This window comes from Galeopterus variegatus, unplaced genomic scaffold, assembly GCF_000696425.1.
Source record: "Galeopterus variegatus unplaced genomic scaffold, G_variegatus-3.0.2 Scaffold13200, whole genome shotgun sequence".
Classification (NCBI taxonomy): domain Eukaryota; kingdom Metazoa; phylum Chordata; class Mammalia; order Dermoptera; family Cynocephalidae; genus Galeopterus; species Galeopterus variegatus.
In genome coordinates, this window is record NW_007739311.1 from 1,742 (window position 1) to 22,783 (window position 21,042).

Sequence of the window (21,042 nt, forward strand, 5' to 3'; positions counted from 1 at the left end):
TACACACATTCTGATCCCAGACCCCAAGCCCTTAATCACTATATCAGACCCTTACAACCTACATTAAAGGCCAATGGAAGATGAAATTGTACTGTGGCATTTGACTGGGGGCTGGTGCTCCTATCGAAGGCAGTGCAGTGTACCGATCTGAAGTGTGGACTCTGAGGACAGCAGATGGAATGTCCATCTAACAGCAGCCAGTGGATGACAGGTACTGCAGAACCACTTTGCTCTTAGCTATCTTGTCCTCTTAGTACAGGGAGTCAGAAATACTGCAGTAAATCCTAGACACAAACTCCCTATATGGTTCTGGGCAGGACACTTCCCTTATCTGAGCCTCAGTTTCTCCATTAAAACCAGAAGAGTTGGACTAGACAGATGTTCCCAAAGGACACCGCCTGCTCTAACATCCTGTCATTCAATGCTGAAATTCTGTGATGTCACTAAGGGAGCCATTGGCATGTCTGGGATGTCTCCACATCAAGCCGTTGAAGGCTCACTTTTAATCCCTCATCGATATCTCTTACAAATTATCCAGGATCATGAATTAGTTTAAACACAAAAGCTTAATTTCCTCTGCTTGGCTTCTGTTATAAGCAATGATCAAAAGGAGTCAAGGAACAAACACAGTTGGCTGGAGAGAGAATGCCAGGGAAGAACTGGGGGACATTCTCTCCCTGGACCCCTCTGAGGTTGGAAATCTTTGCAGCCTGTAATTCACTGCTGCGCTGGGCAGTGCTGAGATGAATCATAACATTTTGAGCCCTCAAAGAAAAGGGGAAGAAAGGGGACAGAGGCCACAGAGAGGGAAGGCTCAGTGTTTCCTCAGTTAAATACATGTTTTCATTGCAGTGTGATGGGTTGAGAGGAATGAATGGCCATGATTTAGTTATCTTTTGGATGGATGATTTTAAATGCTTGTTGGCAACGGCTTTCATGAGACTGATTCTTAACGCTGAGGCACAGACTGGAAGTCTTTGGTAGGGGAGCGCTGCTTGTCTTTCAGAGGTTGTAAAAGCTCAGAGCTTTGAGATTCCTGGTGCAGGCCTTCTGTTTCTATGTTTTCAACTGGCACACGTTCACTTCCACCCTGTAATCCTTCAGCCTGTCATCAGACACCTTGTCAGAGACAACAAGAAGAGAGGAAGACAGATATCTCACGGGAGGGAGGAAGGGAGAATATGATGGCAAAAGTGTGACTGTTGAATTCTTCTAATCCATGAAATGTTGATTTGGGGTCTGCTATGGTTTGAATGTTTGTGTCCCCTCCAAAATTCATGTTGAAACTTAATCCTTAATGCAACAGTATTAAGAGGTTATCAGGCCATGGGGCTCCACCTTCATGAATGGGATTAACACTCCATAAAAGTGCTTGAGAGTGAGTTCAGCCCCTTTTTGCCCTTCAGTCCCTTCCACCATATAAGGACACAACTTTTGTACCCTCCAGAGGATGCAGCAACAAGGTGCCATCCTGGAAGCAGAGAGCGGCCCTCGCCAGACACTAAACCCACTGATGCCTTGATCTTGGATCTCCCAGCCTCCAGAATTGTGAGAAATAAATTTCTATTGTTTATACATTTCCCAGCCTAAGGTATTTTGTTTTAGCAGCACGAATGGACTAAGAAAGGTCCTCTATGTGCCCAATACTATGGCGAGCACTGGGGAGCTGGGGTGGAGGTGGGAGCAAATCATGAGGATGACCAGTGTTAAATGAACTATTTAAACTGTCACTCTGCCCAACTATTCCTGGGCAAATGGGTCAGCTTTGGAAGTCTTGCTCAGTCATGCCCACCTGCCTCAACATTCAGCAGTTTAGCTTTATCTCCCGTGTGATTACTAATGGCCCAGGGAAAATAGCTAGGTTAGCCCCTGGTCTGTGCCCCACTCCTCCCCTGCAGTAAGACCCCATCAGTTCCTGCCACTGTCTGCTTGAAACCTTTTTAAGGTTACTCAAGGCCCAAAGAATAAGGAACAGAGTCCTTCACATGAGGTACAAAGTTCACCATGCAATGAGGGCTTTCTTCAGGTCAGGCATTTGATACATATTATCTGATTTTATCCTCACAGCAACCATCTGAGATAAGTGCTGTTATCAACCACATGATGCATATGAAGGAATCAAATTCCAGAGAAGTTAAGTGGCTTGCCCAAGATCAAGGTTGGTTTAGCAAGGATTTGAACCCAGGAGTACTGACCTAGAGCTTATACACTTAAACACTGGGTACCTCCCCAGTTTATCTTTCCTGAGGCCCCTTGTAAAGCCCATTTGCTCCTCCTGGGCATCCTATCACCTAAACAATTCTGTTCTATCCTATTCCATTTGTCTCAATACTCTTCCTCCCCACCTACCTCTACCTGGAAAGAAATGTTAGTCATGGCTGGAAGTTCACCATCCCATCAGTCCTGACAGCCCGGTTTCTCCTTTCTCCCATCTCCCACAGCTCTGAAGCTTCCCTAGGTAACTGTATCATGCACCTCTAGGAGGTAATTGTTTAACTCTCTGACTCTTTCCCCACCAAACTAGAACCTTCTTGAGTACAAGACACCAAGGGTTTGCATAACATTACAGGAGGAGACAGATAAAAATCTTCAAATGAACATATACTTTTTAAAGAAAAAAATGAAAATCAGGAAATCAAATAGATATTTGCACATACCTGTGTTCACAGCAGCATTGTTCACAAGATCCAAAAGTTGTAAACAACCCAAATGTCTATCAATGAATCAATGGATAAATACAATTTAGTATATACATACAATGGAATATTATTCAGCCATAAAAAGAAATAAAGTTCTGATACATGCTACAACATGGATGACCTTGAAAACGTTGTACTAAGTTAAATGATCCAGACACAAAAGGACAAACATTGCATGATTCCACTTACATGACTTACTGAGAGTAGTCAAATTCACAGAGACAGGAGGTAGAGTAATGGTGACCAGGGGTTGCGGTGAAGGGAAATGGGAAGTTAGTGTTTAATGGGTACAGAGTTCAGTTTGGGATGATGAAAAAGTTCTGGAGATGGATAGGGGTTATGATTGCGCAATATTGTCAATATATTTAATGTCGCTGAATTGTACACTTAAAAGTGGTTAGATTGGTTAATTTTTATGTTACGTAAATTTTGCAAAGAAAAAAAAGTGCTCATAAGGAAAAGAACTGAGAACTATGAGAAAGATTAATTGTAAATAATACTGTTTTTTATACGATTTCCCTCAACTTTAATATAGTGGAACTGAAAAGAAATCACAAAAGAGCAACTGGCAGCCCCTAAGTGTGGTAGAGTGTCTTCCTACTTTATCTGATCTGCCTGCTTTGCTAGGGGACTTTATGAATTAACGGGGCATATATGAAGCCAATCTTATCAGAATACTTAGAATTGTAGTAAGCACCCACTTTCACCCACCTGCCAGGACTAATCTTGAAAGGGTGCACAAATATTACTACATTATCCCCTCCCAGCTGTAGTGACTTTCTTCATCCCCAGCTCTTTTAGAAAATAAACCATGTGTCCTTTTAGCTTGAATTTTCTGTTGGCAGCAAAAATCCTGACTTTTCTGATTACCTGTGACCCTTCCTGTCTGTGTAAGCCTGTTTCCTCCTTCACTTAATGCTACTTGCCTCACAGAAATTATGTAGGTAACAGAACTTTGTGAACTGTAAAGAAGCGCCTAAATGTTGCTTCTTACTCATTGGTTCTGAAACAGGCTCTGGGGCAAAGCTTTGCAGCAATAGTATCACATGCCTGCTGTCTATCGAGAGTAGATGGAGTTACCTGGCTCCCTGAAATGCTCTAAATATCCAAATAAATGAACCAACACAAGCAAACTGGAGCCCTCAGCATCACAAAGTGCTCTTTGTCCATTTATTTTATGTGAGTCGTTTAGTCTTAATTTATGATCATATTTCATAACCTACCAGCAAATGGCCTGCTATATATTTTTGAAAAGTGATGAAGTCAGGGCCGGCCTGTGGCTCACTCGGTAGAGTGCGGTGCTGATAACACCAAGGCCACGGGTTCGAATCCCGTATAGGGATGGCCGGTTCGCTCACTAGCTGAGCGTGGTGCTGATAACACCAAGTCAGGGGTTGAGATCCCCTTACCGGTCATCTTTAAAAAAAAAAAAAAAAAAGTGATGAAGTCCTAGTAATGTGAGACTTTATTCTGGTCCTGAGTTTAGAAATTTGGGCTCTGATAAGTGCAGGGAGGCTGTCAGACTTTGGGGGAGACTTTTACAATCTATGAATTAGTAATGCATGAAATGGTCAGGGTTTTCACAACCTCGAAAATCAAGATAAATTTCACAAAGGTTTACCGTACCCCAGATCTGGGCCCTGTGACCTGCATGATTATGTCCTAGAAAAAAACATGGACCTTTCAACCCCTAAAGAGACTTAGAGTTGAGCATGGTTCAGTCTAGTAGGGATAATACCTTTCATTCTGAAATTACTACTTTTTACGTTCTTTTTCTTTAAAACCCTATTGCTGGTCTCAAGGGGGCAGGAAGTGTTAACTATGCCTTAATTATGCCCCTGAACATACATCTGAGGGTTTGGTGATACCTGTCAGTGAGTGCATTAATTAGCCACTGGACCACATTGTAAAACGAACTCTAAAGAAGTGTTCTAAGTCCACCTAGACAATTTTATAACTCAGGAGGGTTTCATTTAATGCCGTGTTTTAAAAGTTCTTTTGCCCATGAAATAGAAGGACAAGCAGAACTGGCTCTATATAGTCTGGCTAACCCGCCAGTCGGGGTTGTGAAAGTTTCTTTAATATTCATCTGTGACCAGTCATCAGAGACTTGAACCAAATCAAGAAATTTTTTTATAACTCCCTTGATAGCACTACCTGACCCATCTTGCCAAATGCAAATCATTTTTACTGTCTTGTGAACTGAACCAACTTTTTAAAAGTTTGAACTCATGGCAAATCTACACATTTTCTAAAACTTTAAAAAAATTGGCCAAACCCAGAGCCCCCAAATTTTCCTGGAATTATTATGTCATTCAGTAAAACATTCACCTTAATTCATTCAATAAACACTGTACTTACTGAGCACCTACTATGGGTGTGTATTATTCTAAGCACTAGAGATACAGATCAGAATAGGAAGAGCAGAACTTCGCCCTCCTCATGGGCTTCCTATCTCCTACCCCACTGCTAATTCCTGCCTTGGTTTGTAGATGGTAAAGTGAGACTTAGAGAGCCATCAGTGGCTGGTTTGTACTTGAATTCATTAACTCGGGTATCTCATTTGGTGCTCTTTGGTGGAAGCACCACAATAAAAGGAGGGGCATAGCCAGAGCAGTCTATTTAGAAGAGAATATTATGGGGTTGGAGATTTGTCTTGTTACCTAACAAGCATATTATTTTTACCAAGATGGCATATTAAAAGATGAACAAAAATAGCAATGTTTTCTTTTTTAAAAAATGCTTTTACTCACACTTTCTGAGCTTGTGAAAATATTATTTGATCAGATCAAATCATATACACATATGTTTTTAACATACAGTGGCTATAGAGAATGGATGGATATTATTGAGGACCAAACCCCATCCTTCCATCCTGACACCCTTGATCCTGCTGCTTCTCTTAGAGAGCTAGTAACATTTAAGGTACAGGAGACCTGGATTTTAGGTTTGCGGGAAATCAAATTTCCAAAGCCTATCTGAGCTCAGATCAGCTGAACTGAACTAGAAGTGTGCTTTTTTTTTTTTTTCTTCTTCTTTTTCATTATTGCTGTTTCACACAGCTGCTCTGTGACTTTGGAAAAATCACTTCCACTCTGAGCTTTTTCATTATTGCTGTTTCACACAGCTGCTCTGTGACTTTGGAAAAATCACTTCCACTCTGAGCTTATTGCATGATATGATCATAAAATTCTCTTCTACTCTAAGATTTTTACGGTGTTGCCCTTCAATGTTATTCTGCCCCCATTCAAGATATTAGCCTGAAATGTCATTTTGCCTCAGGTGACAACTTCTTATTTTAAATCAACTCAAAAGCTCAATGGATTAAAAGACCATCTCTTTCACACTGGCTTCTCGTTCTGTAGGTGACACAAACACAGAACAATGAATGCTCTACAACAGCAGTTTTGAGAGCATGTGTCTCTGGAGTTCAAAATCTCAAATTCAAGCTCTGCCATTCACCAGTTGTGAGGACATGATCAAGTTACATAATTTCTCAGGGTCTCAGTTTCCTTAGCTATAAAATGGGGATGACACATGACTATGTTGCTATGTGGATTAAAATGAAATTATGTGGAGAACTCCATCCATGGCCTAGCACACAGGAAGTGCTCATTTAATTCAGTTATTATCCAAAGAGATGATCAACACATATTATCTTTTTCTTCTTAGTTGTAGTGAATTTTAAAAATTCTGTTTGGAGAATCTCAGGAAAGTTCTAGGGCATTATCGGATTAACATTCACTAATGTGTGCTAAGACTTAGCAAGAAGAATTTTTAACTTGCTGCTGACTTAAGGAGGAAGAAAGGTGTTTGTGTGGTAGAGTCATCATAAATTCATTTTAATTATCTTGTTCTGAAAAGCATTTGGGTTCCTCTTTCTAGATCTAGACTTATTCAGAGATTGCATGTGAAGGAAAATTTGGGCATTACTGCCCCTGAAAAAGACATTTGAGTCCAGCTCAGTTCTCATCAGCCTCCGACTCTAGAAATCTCCTGCCTTCCCCTTTAATTGTGTCTTTCCTTCTAAGGCCTAATTTCCTTGGCATTCGCCTGCTATTTGCAAGGGAAAAAAACAGTTTCACCTCATCAAAGTGGGCTGTGGCTTAGTGGTATCTACACAAGACTTAGAGTACCCTAACCTAGGAATAACTTAGATCTGCATGTCCGGTCGCAAAGGCAGCGGCCACCTTGAACTGCCCCATGCAGGCACCCCCGGGAGGGCACTGTCACCCCGCCTACAATCCACATCCATTCTCAATGACTTCACTGCCCAGTTGCTTTCCTGGAATTCTCAAGTCCGAAATCATTATTCCCCACACCCACCCCTGGGATTTTCTACGCTGTCTTTTCAGCTCCTCTCTGTTCCCGTTGCTAAACAAAGAGAAATCCAACCGGAAAGATGAGACGAGGTGAGCCGCTGATGCGGTGGAAAGGAGGAGGAGATGAACACTTTCCAGCTTTCAGACTTTCCCTAAATTGGCCAATTTCACATCAATAACTGACTCATCCATCACCACCACCTTTCAAGTGATTTTCTGTGAAGGGATATCGAGCGCACTTCAGCGTCTTATACATGATTTCTTTACAAAGTCAGTTTTTCCATCACTGAGCATTCTCGTCATTGAAATAAAATATAGGCAGAACTTTGCCACTAAAATAGCTCTTCTTATATCAAGACCTGCAACCCAGAAACTCCTTTCAGGAACCTGTACTTTCTTGGACACACAAAAAAACGAAAATAAAAACAAAAAAGCCTTTAGTTCGTTGAGGACTTAACCTCACCCAGGTGGAAGGATTCTGCACAGCTAGCTGTCAAGCTACTTTCTTGGACACACAAAAAAATGAAAATAAAAACAAAAAAGCCTCTAGTTCGTTGAGGACTTAACCTCACCCAGGTGGAAGGATTCTGCACAGCTAGCTGTCAAGCTCTACTCTGCTTCCTTGCTGTGTGACCTTAGGCAAGTCACCTCACCTCTCTGAGCACTCTTTATTTTCTATAAGATGAGGATAATAATAATACCCCACCTATTGTCTTGAAAGTCAAATGAGATCCTGAATATGAGAGTATTTTGAGCACTGGAATATATTTTATACAAAAATACTAGGGTACTTTAAAAAGGTTTATGGAAAGATTCATATTATCTTTCCATTCTATTTTTTCATGAACTTTTTGAAGTACCCTCATATAGGGGACTTAAAAATGTTAGAGAGTGAAGAAAGTCAAAGGCTGACTTTAGATGACACTCACCCCTTTGTTTAGATGTATAATTATTACCTCCCTGTGAATGGTAAACCACCTAAAATGTAGACATGATGCACTCTCTTTAAAGCAAAGTCTGTCAGCAGAAGCAGTATGCTGTCATGCCAATAGCTGGCGCTGGGACTGACATGGATTTCTAGGCTCTGAGCTCACCTGCTGTGTGATTTCAGCCTCACTGTGTCACCTATCTGGGCAGTTTGCTGTCTGAGGTTTACTTTTCTGCTTTGTGAAAACAGGAGAACTTATGGTTCCTGAGTTTCAGGATTGCTTGGAAGGTATGGAGTGAAAATGGAATGGCAACGTTACAGAAGGGAATGGAGGGCAGCCCTGAGTGGTGGAAGTATGCAGGCAGGAGACAGGCTAGGGCCTCAGCTTGAGAGTGAGCTCTCCCCAGCTCACATCACGCCTCAGGCCCCAGTGTCCTCATCTGGAAAATGAGGCTAAAGTGCGTAGTGCACAAAGTTGGTAGGAGGGATAAATAAGCCCCAGCCTCAAGACCAAATAAATAAGAAGTACCTGGCTTAAGGTGCTGGTCAGCACACCTTAGTGCCCAGGGCCCCAGGTAAATCTCCGGCCTCTGGGAGGCACTATTGCCTTGTGTTTCCCTCCATGGACTATGGAATTGCTGGGTTGCAAGGTCCCCTCTCTGTTGGGCTATTGCCTATCTTTGCCACCTCGGGCACATTAATGAGTGATCTGGTCACCTGGTTCCCTTGACCCCAAAGGAGATGGTAAGACCATCTCCCAGATGGCGGTGAGACACCTACGAGCTGATGGGTGTAAGTCCTTGAGCACCACGGTCTGGTACTTAGGAGCGCTCAATAAAAGGGGAGGGGGGGGGCTGTTATTATCTGCTTGGCTTGCTCCTCTGGGTGTCGAGGTGTAAGTTTAATGATGGGAGGCGGGGGGCGGGGATGAGGGCGCCTAGTCGGCTGCGATCTCCTGGGCCGGTGGAGCGGGCCGGGCCGGTGTCAGCGCGCATTTATTGATGGCAGGTATTTGGAGAGTAATTGAGCGCGGCGGTCGGCCCGGGGCGAGAGTGGGCCTCCACGAGCAATTAAATGTGATTAGGCCGAGACCTTCGGGATCCAGCTGGGTGATTGATAACCCGGCCGCATTCCTGCCGGGCCGGCGACATCAAACGGGCGGCCGGCGGCGGGCGGGGCGAAAGGGGCTGCGCGCCGGGACGCTGCCCTTCTCGCCCGCGATTCCATGAGGAAACCGGGTGATGTGTCCCCTTCCTGCGCAAGGGTATCTCCCTTACCCGCTTGCCAGGTGCAGCCCGAGCGGGAAGGGCGCCGCAAGGGACATGGTGAGCGCGAGCCCCCTGCGTGGAGGCGCAGCGCGAGGTGCGGCGCTCCCGGACCAGCGGCGCCGGCGCGCCCGAGCTGGGCTCCCGGAATTGCGCACGAAATCGCTGGAACCGGGGGAAGAAAGACTGAAAAAGAGAACGAGAAGGGGGAACATAGGAGACGTGGTAATGAGAATATATTTAAAAACGGAAAAATAAAAAAAAAAATTGAGAGACGCAGTGAAGGAGCAACGTGGCAGGCAAAGAAAGAGCAGAGCGGGGCGGGGAGAACTTAAAAGTGAGAACATGAAAAGAAACTGTGGACAGTAAGAAGACAGAGGAAAAAACAAGATAGGCAAAATGGGACAGACATGAAAAAGAATGAAAGGAGGGGAAAGGGTAATAAAAAAAAGAGCAGACAAGGAAGAAAAAAAAAGGGGGGGGGGGACGAGCAGAGGAAGAAACAAAAGCCCAGAAAGGGAAATGAGAGACAAAAGAAGGAGGAAAATGGAGGAGAAAGAAGTAAGAGGAAAGCAAAGACAGGAAGGAAGCTGGCCTGCGTCCCTCCTTGGCTTTCCCCCCTACCCCGACTCCAGTCCCAGCCTCAGTCTCAGCAATTCTATGCCCAGAGCCAAGTGCCGCCTGGTGCCTGGAAGACCTGTCATTTGCCCCCCAAAGCCGGACTCCTTCCCAACGCAAGCATCAGGCCAGCTCCTTCCCTTTCTAGGCTGAATGAAGGGTGCCCCCCACACCCAAGCCTGCAGTGAGCAGTGGGCTGCCTACACCCCAAACCTGGGCCCCAGGAGCCATAAATCACAAGTGGAGATGCTGGCGGTTCCCGGGTGTTGCCTCGGGATCCCAGAGACTCCGGAGCCAGGGAATAGTTTCTGTCTGTGCTGACTCCACAGACAGGATCAAAACAGCATGAAAGAAATCAGAGAGGACGTCGGCAGGAGCTGGACTTCTAAAACCCCCTTCCGCCCCCATAGGCTTCAATATTAAAAAAAACCCTAGGAGCCTCAGACACTGTATTAATTAGTGCAACCACCCATGAAAAGTTGGGTTTGGAGCGGCATTCTTTGCCCTGTGTGAAAAACCAAGTCTAATAAACAATTGTTAAGTTGGCCTGTTGCCGCTGGTAAATTACATAGCATTAAAAAAATAATGCTTTTCATATTAGGCACTAATTAAAGGTTGGGACAGCTTTAAAACAAGATAGGGAGGGGGGAAATCAAAGAAAATATAAAAATGTTCTTTCAAGAGTTATGGGAGGTTAATAAAGTATGTCTGTTAGAGTGAGCCTACTTTGCCCCTAGCTACAGCCAAACTGGAGCCACCACAATTGGGTCTCAATAAGATAATGATATTCCTTTCTCTGCTATTAAAAGCCTCCCAGTGCAAACTTAAAATGATTTATTTAATTTAGGAAATTATGAGGTGTAACTTCAAAGCCTGAGCCGTTAGTAATGGAAAATACTAGGTTGTTTAAAATTATAATAATAATTGTTTGGAAGACTCAGGACATCAAAGTGTTTTCATCAACAAATGCATAGGGGTCCGGAGGAGGTTGGAAAAAGTCAAAGGAGGTGGCTGGAGTTTGGATTTGATTATTATGAACCTTATCAGGGCAGGATTCAGGATTCCCGCAGCCTGGTACTCTGTTCTGCTTTGAAGCGGGCTGTTTTGAAAAGTAATTTTACTGCTTTTTATTGAGTTCATAGGCGGGAGGAGGTAAGAGGGTAGCTGGGGTGGGAGAGGGGGTATAGGGTCCAGGAGTTGACAGGAGGCTTTTCCTCATTGCAGTGACCACTTTATTTCATCAAAGGGGCCTGCAGCATCACCAATCCAGAACAAAAAATTTCTGTGTGTGCTTAACATGGAAGGGGGAAACCGGCACAATCAACTTCACCAAGTGGGCCCTGTGATTTTGGGGAGGGTGTGTGTGTGTGACGTGGGTTATTTTATAAATGAAGTTTATGCTTATTTCAAACCCAGCAGTGGAGAGGGAGTGGGGGTGGGGGAATGGCCTCTCCAACCCGTGGCAAATGAGCGGCTTTTATAGCAAAGAATGGCCGTGGGAGTTTTCATTCGGTCAGACAAGGTTCTGCTCAAAGGCAGGGATCCTCTTTTCAGTCGGGTCAGGCAGACATTTCTCCAGAGTCCGCTCTCAGCCAGGCCTTCGCTGCCTACCTCTTGTGGCCCTGCCCCCGCATCGCCAAGGCAGGGCTGGGAGAAAGGGTGGGGGCCTGAGCTGAGCCTCAGATCCAGTGTGATGGAGAAGCCCTTCACAGCAATGAGGGATGGGGAAGGTGAGCCAAGAGACTTCAGACCTGGGTTCTCAGGGTTGGGGAATATGCAGAGCTCCCCGGGCCCCTGCATCATTTCTGAGATAGCTTCTGCGGGGCCTGCCTTTGCCAACCATGTGACCACTTACCTTCTCTGCCCACTCTTAGGCCTGGATTCCCCTGCTGCTGCCTACCAGCTCTGTGACCTTACTGAGCCACCTCTCTGAGCCTCAGTTTCCTCGACTATAAGTGACATCAATAATAACTCCCCGACAGGTCGGCGTTAACTACATGAGAACATGTGCAAGAAAATGCCTAGTGCGCGTTTAGCAGGACTCCGTTAAGTGTGATTTCCCCTGCTTTCTTCTCCTCTTTCCCAAGAGCAGAGCTGTCTCTCTGGAAAGTTTGGACGAAAGCATTGAGAGTACTGAAAGTCAGTAAATTTGTGTGCCACGCTTCTGTCAGACAATGCAAAGATGTCCAAAGCCTGCACACTGGCATCTTCGGCTTTAGCTTCCAATGCGCGGCTGCACAGGTCCTTGGTAAATCAGGGTACTTCTGCCTCCGGAGGTTGTCAGTCTGGCCTCTGAAACGTCCCGCGTGCCCGACCAAGCCTAACCGAGGCCCGGACGTTGGTGATGGCCAAATCCGAGCCGAGACAGAAGAGTTGGAGGGAGCCCCAGAGCGAGGCTCCCGGGCTGGCCCTGCGAACCCCTGACCTGGATCTAAACTCGGTAACCCCATCCACCCAGCAGTGCGTTTGTCTGAGCCTGAGCAACTCTTTTTCCCCTCTCCCAGCCGCAGTTTTCTTCGGGATCTGGTTCGATGGTGGCGGTGAGCAGTCGCCCAGACTCGTTCCAGTTTACCCCACCAGCCATCCAACACGCAGCCCCGATTCTCGGAATTGCATTCAGGATTGCGACCCTCTCCTCCCAGGGGCGAGCTAAGCATTAATTCGGAGCTCGTATCTCCAGATCCCCCACCCAGGTTGAGATCGCCTGGGGCCCTGGGGTCCTAGCGGCGCCGGGAAGGAAGCTCGGTGGACAGGCTAATTAGGGACCCAACTCGGCGGCTGATGACGAAACCGGGAAGAGCTTTTGGCCTTTGGAAAATGCATCCTCTAAATGAACCTCTCTGGATTCTGGGCAGGGATTAGAAGTTCGGACCGGAGAGGCCCAGCGGATGGCAGAGGCGCACATTTGGGTAGGTTTGAGACGCTCCAGCGGCTCAGCTCCGAGCGGAGAGACCGCGCGGTAAGAAATCGGCCACCAACTTCGAGCAGACCCCTCGGTTTGGATCACGCTCCGTGCCGTGGCCCTGAAACCTCTGGGACAAGCAGCCCGACCCCTAGGAGACCCGTCCCACGGAAAAATGGAGTTTCCCGCGATCACCTCCGAAGTGGGTGCCGGGACAACGTAAACGAGGGACGAAAGCGCCAGTCCTAGTGAGTGTCAGGTGCCGATCCGCCCACCGCGCGGTCTCCGCAGCAAGTTCTCGCTTCCCTGCTGCCTGTTCCCAGGGCCACTGGAACCTTTCACCCGAAAACTGACCTCAGAAAGGTATTAGTAGCCACTTCTGATTTATTTGTTCAACAGAAAGCTGAGTTTAAGATCCTTCTGTCTCCCCGACTCATCACCATTTTATTTCAATGGTGATAACTCTAAACCCAAGTCTGAGGGCTGTCCTGTTTCCAGTTTCCACTGGGAGGTAGCAAAGGAGACTTGAATGAACCAATTCCCCCTCCAAACCCAGAAGTGTTTGTTGGGGGTTCCATCTCCTTGGGAGGGGAAGAAGTGGTAAAGGGAATGTTATTTGACACACTCCCAAAAGGGCAGCAGGCATCCAACCCCCTAACCCAGTGGAAGCATCTAGACACCATCTCCATTTACAAAGAGCTACAGGCCTCTTGTTCTCAGCTTTACGTTTGTTGTTTTGGTAGCTGGGAGATTTCAAGTTCAAGATTTTCCCTTGATCATCTACTAACTACCCATCTTTCACTGTAGTTTGAAAAACTACTAAAAGCAATTCCACCTCTTTTCCATGAGTAACACAAGCTGCCAGAGAAAACACTTCAAAGTATTTCAGTATTTTTCAGTTGACCCCCCCCCCCCCCCCCCCAGGGCTGAATCTGGCCACAACTCTTAATCATAAAAAATAGCCCCCAACACACATGTGGGTGACATTTTTGAGCTAAGACCAGCTAAGAACATAGAGCACCTCTTAAAATAATTGTTTGGACAAACTTTACTGCAATAAAACAAATGTTTAATTTAATTCAGAATAAGAGATAAGAAATAACTCTTCAATAAAATATATAAAATTGTACAAGACACCCTTTCAAAGGGATAAAAGTATACTGGGGGCAGGGGAAGAGGTGAAATACCAGGGAGCTAAATGGGCTGTTTGACAACACCATTTTTAGCAAATCAAAACATGGCTTTACCCTCTGCCTCCAACATGTTAAAAAGTATATAATTTTTTCTAAGAAGTTTAGCACATACAATAGGTACAGAAAAGGCTTAATTTTTTCTTTCTGGATCTATTAATTGTTCAAGAATATTTAGCATATAGGTAATGGTTAAAAGATATTCATTTTTTCAAAGTGGAAAATTACTAACCCCCCCTCCCATATCACCTGTGCAATGTGTGAGGGATTGACATACCTAGTATTTCACAGAAACCATCAGAGGTCTTCCCAACATGCTTTAACTTTTTACTCTCCAATTATCTGAAATGGAGTTAAGCAACGGCCTTGATAGGAATTAAGAGTATTCCCATTTTCTACCTCACCCAGAGGCATTCTCAGGATTCTTCTCATCCCCGTTATTGATTTTACCCAAAAAAAGGTAAAATTTTAAGTGTGTGTGTGGCAGGGAGAGGAAATAGGGCCAAATATAATTGTATCTAATGAGGTTTGTGTAATGCATGTAAAAATGCAAAAATGTGGTATGTCCCCTTCACTTTGAAGAATCTCTCCATATCTATTCTCTATGCACATTGTGTCTAATTCTAATATTTATTTTCCATAAGCAAAGGTCATTCACCCCGTCAAAATCACCAAATTTTAGCAAAATTTGCTAATAATTTGGTTCCCCCTTTAGGAAAATACAACAAATAGACTTAAACAGTCTCTTCTAGGAAGGTGATATATAGAAAAAAAGTATATGTATGTATATAAATTTTGCCTTTCAAAATAATTTGAATGTTTACATCTGCTGTATAAAAATGTATTATACTTTATTATATATATATATATATATATATATATTTATATATAAAATTGCCAGAGCCAATCTTTGTGAAAGGAGAAGGGGGCATCTGGAAGATTACACCAAGAAAACAGGGTTTGGTGCCTCCCACATAAAGAACAAATTCGAACTATGTCCTGTGGCCCTGTTGGCCTAGTCACTTAGGGCTTAGGGTGGTGCATGCAAGGTTTGCACAGCAGGAGTACTGTGTTGGTACTGCCTTCTTGGAGGGATGGGGACCCTTTTAAACAAACATCCATCATGAAGTCTATTGAGCTGTTCTTCCCTAGGATAGGTGGTACATGCCGTATCCGACTGGTGTCGCATAGAGTCCAACGGGCGGGATGGGAAGCACAGGTCTATGGAAAGGGTAGGATGCTCCGTATATGGATGCTGCTTGCAGGGGCGAGTTGATTGGGAAAGGGAGACTGAAGCCAGAGGGCAGCATAGGTTTTGCAGCCATTTTCAGCTTTTCCAGTTCTGCCTCTTGCAGTCTTTTCGCCTTGGCCCTTCGGTTCTGGAACCAGATTTTGACCTGGGTCTCTGTGAGGTTCAGAGAGCTGGAGAACTCTGCACGCTCCGCAATGGAGAGGTACTGTTTCTGGCGGAACTTGCGCTCCAGAGCGAGGAGCTGGGACGTGGTAAAGGGTGTGCGCGGCTTCCGATTGGTCTTGTGTTTCCTCAGAGTACAGGTGGTAGGGCTCATATGTCCTAGAGAACAGAGAGGGGAGTGAATTAGCAAAAGAAAGCGCTATTCTCTCCAGGTATGTCTCTGCAGGCCTCCCTCGTAACTGAAAGCCCTTAGCAAGCGCAAGCGCGCACATCAAAACCATGTGTGGTTTTGGGGGAAGAGACGAGTGCAGAAGGACCATATTTAAATGGATAAGTTGTGTTATTATTATTTTTTTAAATGAGTCTTTTTTACAAAAAGTCTGAGAATTTAATGGTGTAATGAACTTTCTATATGGAAAACAAACAGCATCAGAGATAATGGAAACAGAACAAACATGAACAGACCCCTCGTAAGTCAAGGGAGCGGAGTGTTCTCAGAAGTAAAACTCCATCTCTTCTGAGCTTAATTTCTCCGAGTGTTCTCAGAAATAAAACTCCATCTCTTCTGAGCTTAATTTCTCTCATCTTTAAAATGGGAGGCTGGGGTCATGAGCGGAGTGTTCTCAGAAGTAAAACTCCATCTCTTCTGAGCTTAATTTCTCTCATCTTTAAAATGGGAGGCTGGGGTCATGATTATCCTTACCGTTCTTGGATGCCGAAATAATCACATATGAGAAGAAAAATGAAAGGGATCTTAGAAACTGGGTTTGCTGTTTCCCTTGGTCCCCTCTCTGAACCAGGAAAAGTTGGATTGCGTCAGCATATTTATGAAGGATAATTGTGCAGATAAGGTCTGTGGTAAATTAATAGCATCTTTGGATTTGGGGGAAGCCCCATGCAATAAACAACCACACAACTGTCATTCCATCCAGTCTACAGATTATAAAACCCGAACATCATTTTACAGATCTGGATGTGAGATAAAGGATAAGTTTCTTGGCTGGGTGCTTCTGTAATATAAACTTTACCAAAATGGAGGGAAAAATTAGCTCGCCCGTAAATGTAAATGTCAGGGGAAATCATGTTGCCTCTGAATTGAGAGCACGCGATGACATTTTAGTCATCTCCTCTACCCATTCTATGGTTTAGGGCAAATATGTAAATGATTAGTTTGTCACTGAAATTCAGAAGTGGAGAATAACAAGCAAAATAAACTTATGCCAACAGCATCCAGACTCTGCATTTTAAATGGATTCAATTACTGCAAGTCATAGGACTAGGACATCCTTGTGATTCCACAGCATCAACTAACTTTGGGCTTGTTTTCCTCAAGGGCTGGGGGAGGAGTGTAGAGCTGTGGGGATAGAATGCTAAACAATTAATTTTCTGCACTTGGCTTTTATGAGCTATGCTAATTTTCCAAATGTAGCCACAGTACTAACTCCAGTGTACTCATGGGAGAATGTCACATTTCTTGTTTAGTTACTTTGGTGGCCCAAGAAAGAGTTTACACTTCATACTTGAGGGTGACACAGCACAAGTCCCAACCCAGCCTCCATTTCCAAGAGATAGATTTGTCCTAATGTCACATTATTAACCATCACTTTACTGATTAAAAAAGAGGCAGTGGGTTCTGTAATCCATCAAAGAGCAGAAAGCTGGAAGAAGGATGGGTAAAAAACTACCAAAAAGTCTAGACGTTTACATATGCTAATCCCTAAGTAAGCCAGCGAACAGGGGAACCTTCTTCTTAATTTACAAGTTAACTAACAAAACTGTTGGAGACTCTCAGGAGATCTGCAAAATTCTCACCATTCCCAAACCTGGTCTGGCTCTCAGAAGGACCCAGGTAGCTCAGCTCAGATACCAAGCTCCTAGTACATACAGTGCTCTACATAGGGTTTTTGAAGCAACTATGCGTTTGGGCAGTGTAACTTCAATGGTTCTTTGGGGCCGTATTTGAATTATAAAATCCAGGCAACCAGGATTGCACATGTGTATCAAAGCCATAAAGCTATGAGGCTTCCTCCCAGCGCATCAGTCCCCACCCCCCGCCCCATTTTAAACAGCCAGAGGAAGGATGCAATTATACAAGGCAAAACAGCATTTATCCAACTTCCTCCGAATAACAAAACCAGGCCTGGGCGGGTGGCTCCCTCCCGCCCCAGGCCCTGTCACTTGGCTCTCCCTGAGCCCACTGCTCCGACCACAGTGTTTCCCGCTGCCACCTTCAGGCCCAAAACACCGACAAAACTTCATGTTTTTAAAATAAAATTCTTTTTTAGAATCTCCAGTTTTTCTCATATAAAGATCATATCCAGGGGCCAAGGTTGTCTCACAGAGAGTCGGGAAGCTTGAACACAAGGCAGGGATGTTTACAGGACTAGTGGGGAATTAATTGCCTTCCCAGACCCTGAGGCCTAAGGTGCCTGGATTTCTGCCTTCTGGACACCACTCCATTTAAGGCCTAAATCCTCAATGTGTTGTCAGGCATTGCCCCATGCCTAAGATATACAGGCATACAATATTTTTTAAGAGAATCAATTCTCTTACTGCTTCTGAACCTCTATTTCACTGTCAATAAAATGGATAAATAATACTCATTTTTTTCTCTCAGTATGGTTCAGAGTACTCAATTTTATGAGTGCCCTGAGCCCTGTCTGCCACCTGGTAGGTGATCATTAAATGGTTCTCAAGCTTTTTCAGTTAGGCCCACACCGTGGTTCCTCTGAACTTTGCTGAAACATCCTCATCTGTTAACAAGAGGTGAGCTGCTGCCATACAGAGATCAGATAAGATAATATGGTGAAAAGTGCTGTAAAGCACTGTACAAACTTGAGTTTAAATTCTTTGAGTCCTTAATCTCTGCTCCCTCTGAGTCTTTCAGAGTTTCAAACGGGGTGGAGACAGACTGCCAGAGGGGACAGCCACTGATGCCTTGAGTATATGGCCTTGTTTTGTTCACAAAATACTGTACACCTTGAGTCTTGAGGCCTGAATAATGGAAATGAAGTAAGGTTCTCACCCACCCAGCTTTGGAGAAAGTCCCTCCACAGCACCCTCCCCCCCTTCCTAAAGTTAGGGGAAGAGGGAGAGGGAAAAAGAGGGAAGTGAGGGTCTGGAGAAATCTTACAGGTTAAGGGGAAAAAAAAAAAAAAAAAAAGGAATGACTTCTCCAAATTGCAAAAAGACCCAGGGCCTCTAAATGGATACTGAAGCTGGACTAGAAATCATCGCAGATAGCGGGGTGCAGGTGTGGACTTCTATCAGGGTCTCTCTGCAGAGAAGGATCAAAGATGGCCAGGGCACTGAACAGAGAGAGGGGCAGTTTGGACACCTGGTCCCTGTGCCCAATTCAGTGGTTGTTGGTGACCTAAGATAAGTAAGCCCAGTCCTCTTAAAAGCCTCAGCGTACACGTCTGAAAAACGGGATGGCCACGTCCCGTGCCTCTGCCTACACTTAGGGATTCTAGCGAGGATCCTGATCTGGTGAGCTAATGGGCATCACTTTGTATAAACTCTCAAGCCCTGTTGGAATGCTGTTAATTATTTTACTGTGAGCCAAACAGAGCCCGCACGCTTCTGGCCCCAGTCCGCTCCCGGCGAAACTCAGAACCTCGGCAGCGAGGTGCTGGCTGCGGGGTCGACAGGGAGGCATTTCCTTTCCGCATCACTCTCTGCCACCATCCCTTCTTGTGACCCAGCCGAATTCGATCCGCGGGTCCCGAAAAAGATAATTTCTACTCCATGTCTGTACACCCCAGTAAGTTCTTTAAAATGGGGGTACATCTTGCAGAGTTGTGAGTTTTGAATGGAGAAATGGACAACTGCTTCGTACCTGGCACGTATGCGAATGCTCATTACGCACTCGCCAGAGACCCCAGTTGTCAGCGAAACAAAAACAAGTGGCCGGAGCGCAAGGCTGAGGGCTGCAACCGAGCGACCCCGCAAACGCAGCTGGAGTTCGCTCTTCAAAGACCAGTGAGTCTGCTCTTGTGGTGAACACTTTCTACAGCGAGGGGATCCCAGACACGCAGTGCGCGGCTATTACCCGGAGGATGTCTCGGATATAGACGGCGCGCTGAACTCCCCAGACATCAAAGGGTCAGGAATTGCTAGGCTCGCTTTCCGGGGCGAATAGTGTTTGCAGAGGGGTCTCTGTACCCCCATCCGGGAACACCCGTCCCCGCTCCCTCCAGCACCCCACGCACCCGCCTCCCCCTTGTCCCGACCCCGGCGCGCACTCACTTGGCGGCGGAGAATATCTACCGGGTTCCTGCATCCACGCCGCTCCGTCTTCTGAATTTTCCGACTTGACCGAGGCGGTCTCGAAGGGCTTGACCAGCGGCCCGGGGCTGTGCGCTTCCCGGGCGCCGTGTCCGGGCAGCAGCAGCGGCCGCAGGGTGGCCCCGGCCGAGGCGCTTTCGGCCGGCAAAGGGGACGCCTCCTTGAGCGGCTTCTTGTCCGACATGAGCGCCTCCACGCTGAAGGGCAGGCTGGAGACCTTGACGCGGCGCTCTTCGGCTCCCCCCTCGGCGCCCCCAGGCCCCGGGCCCGGCCCGGCCACCATCGCCGGGCCCTCTTCATCGGACGAAAACAGGTCATTGCCTTTGGACGGAGAAGCCATGACTTCTCTGCCCTACGTAGCTCCCGGCGCGCGACTCCGCTGGCGACCCGGCTGCGGCGACTCAAACTTTTTGGGGGGGAGACGGGAGGGGCGCGCTGGGAGCCGAGCCTTTCCTCCAAGGGGAAGTGGGAGACTCGGCTCGGCCAATCCGCGCCGGCCCTGGCGCTGACGTCACAGACGCTCGCCTTCGATTGGCTCTTCCGGAAGAGGCTGGAGCTTTTTTTTTTTTTTTCCTGTTTGAAATAAATTAGGAGTTAATTACAGGAGCAGTCAGCAGAGTTGTTATTAGGAGATCCCTCAAGGGTTATAATCACGCCAAAAACTGAAGAATCCAAGGCGTGATTAAGGCCGATTATTTAAAGAGGAAGTTCTCTGATTCCCATTTCTTCTTTCTTTTGACCCGTCTTTAAAAGGTACCCTGCTCCCATCCCACTCCCCCCCACCACCGCCAAATGATTTTAAAATCTGCAACTGGCATTGCAGAGACATTTATGAAGCTCCTACCTCGCCCAAACTGGACCAACGTTACACTCTAGTAGTCAACACTGAAAAACACTGACCAGAATCCCTGCTAAAAGAAATAATACAGGCATGGTGCTTAGAAGAGTAGCTCGCCATTAGCAAGCGCTCGCCGCGTCCGCTATTACTATTATCACTTGTTCTGCCAGAAAGGGGGGCCGGAGGGAGTCGGAGAGGTGGTAAGGGGCTGCTCTTTCTCAAACAGACTGGAGAATTCAAACCAGTAGTCCCCATCTTTTCCACTCGAAAACAAAACCAGTGCAATTTTAGAAACTTGAAATCTCTGTGTTTTCTTGTTCTCTGAATCTTCTCTCTGGGCAATATCCAGATCCAACCTTTTTCTTAAGACTGAGTACAAATGTGTGTTCGTGAGTTTGTCTGAGCCTATGTTTGTCATATGTGTTTAGATGCCACTGTTTGCCTTGAAGGATGATGGGGAAGGAGGAAAAGTCGTGGACAATATCTAGTTCCTCTCTCACCCTTGCAAATCCCAGAAATACTGGGTTCCAAGTTTGCACATCCCAGGCCTTCCTACCTTTTAGGGAAGCACGTTTTTAG

The 21,042-nt window shown here is 45.8% G+C and overlaps 1 protein-coding gene across 1 annotated transcript; it reads right to left on the reverse strand.

Moving 5' to 3' along the window:
- Positions 1-13,764: 13,764 nt before the first annotated feature.
- MSX2 (msh homeobox 2) lies at positions 13,765-20,052 on the reverse strand. Its single transcript, XM_008563314.1, has 2 exons — positions 19,587-20,052; positions 13,765-15,497 (listed from the first exon to the last, which is right to left on the reverse strand). The coding sequence occupies exons 1-2, from the start codon at positions 19,963-19,965 to the stop codon at positions 15,073-15,075; spliced, it is 804 nt and encodes a 267-aa protein (XP_008561536.1). The 5' UTR covers positions 19,966-20,052; the 3' UTR covers positions 13,765-15,072.
- Positions 20,053-21,042: the final 990 nt, after the last annotated feature.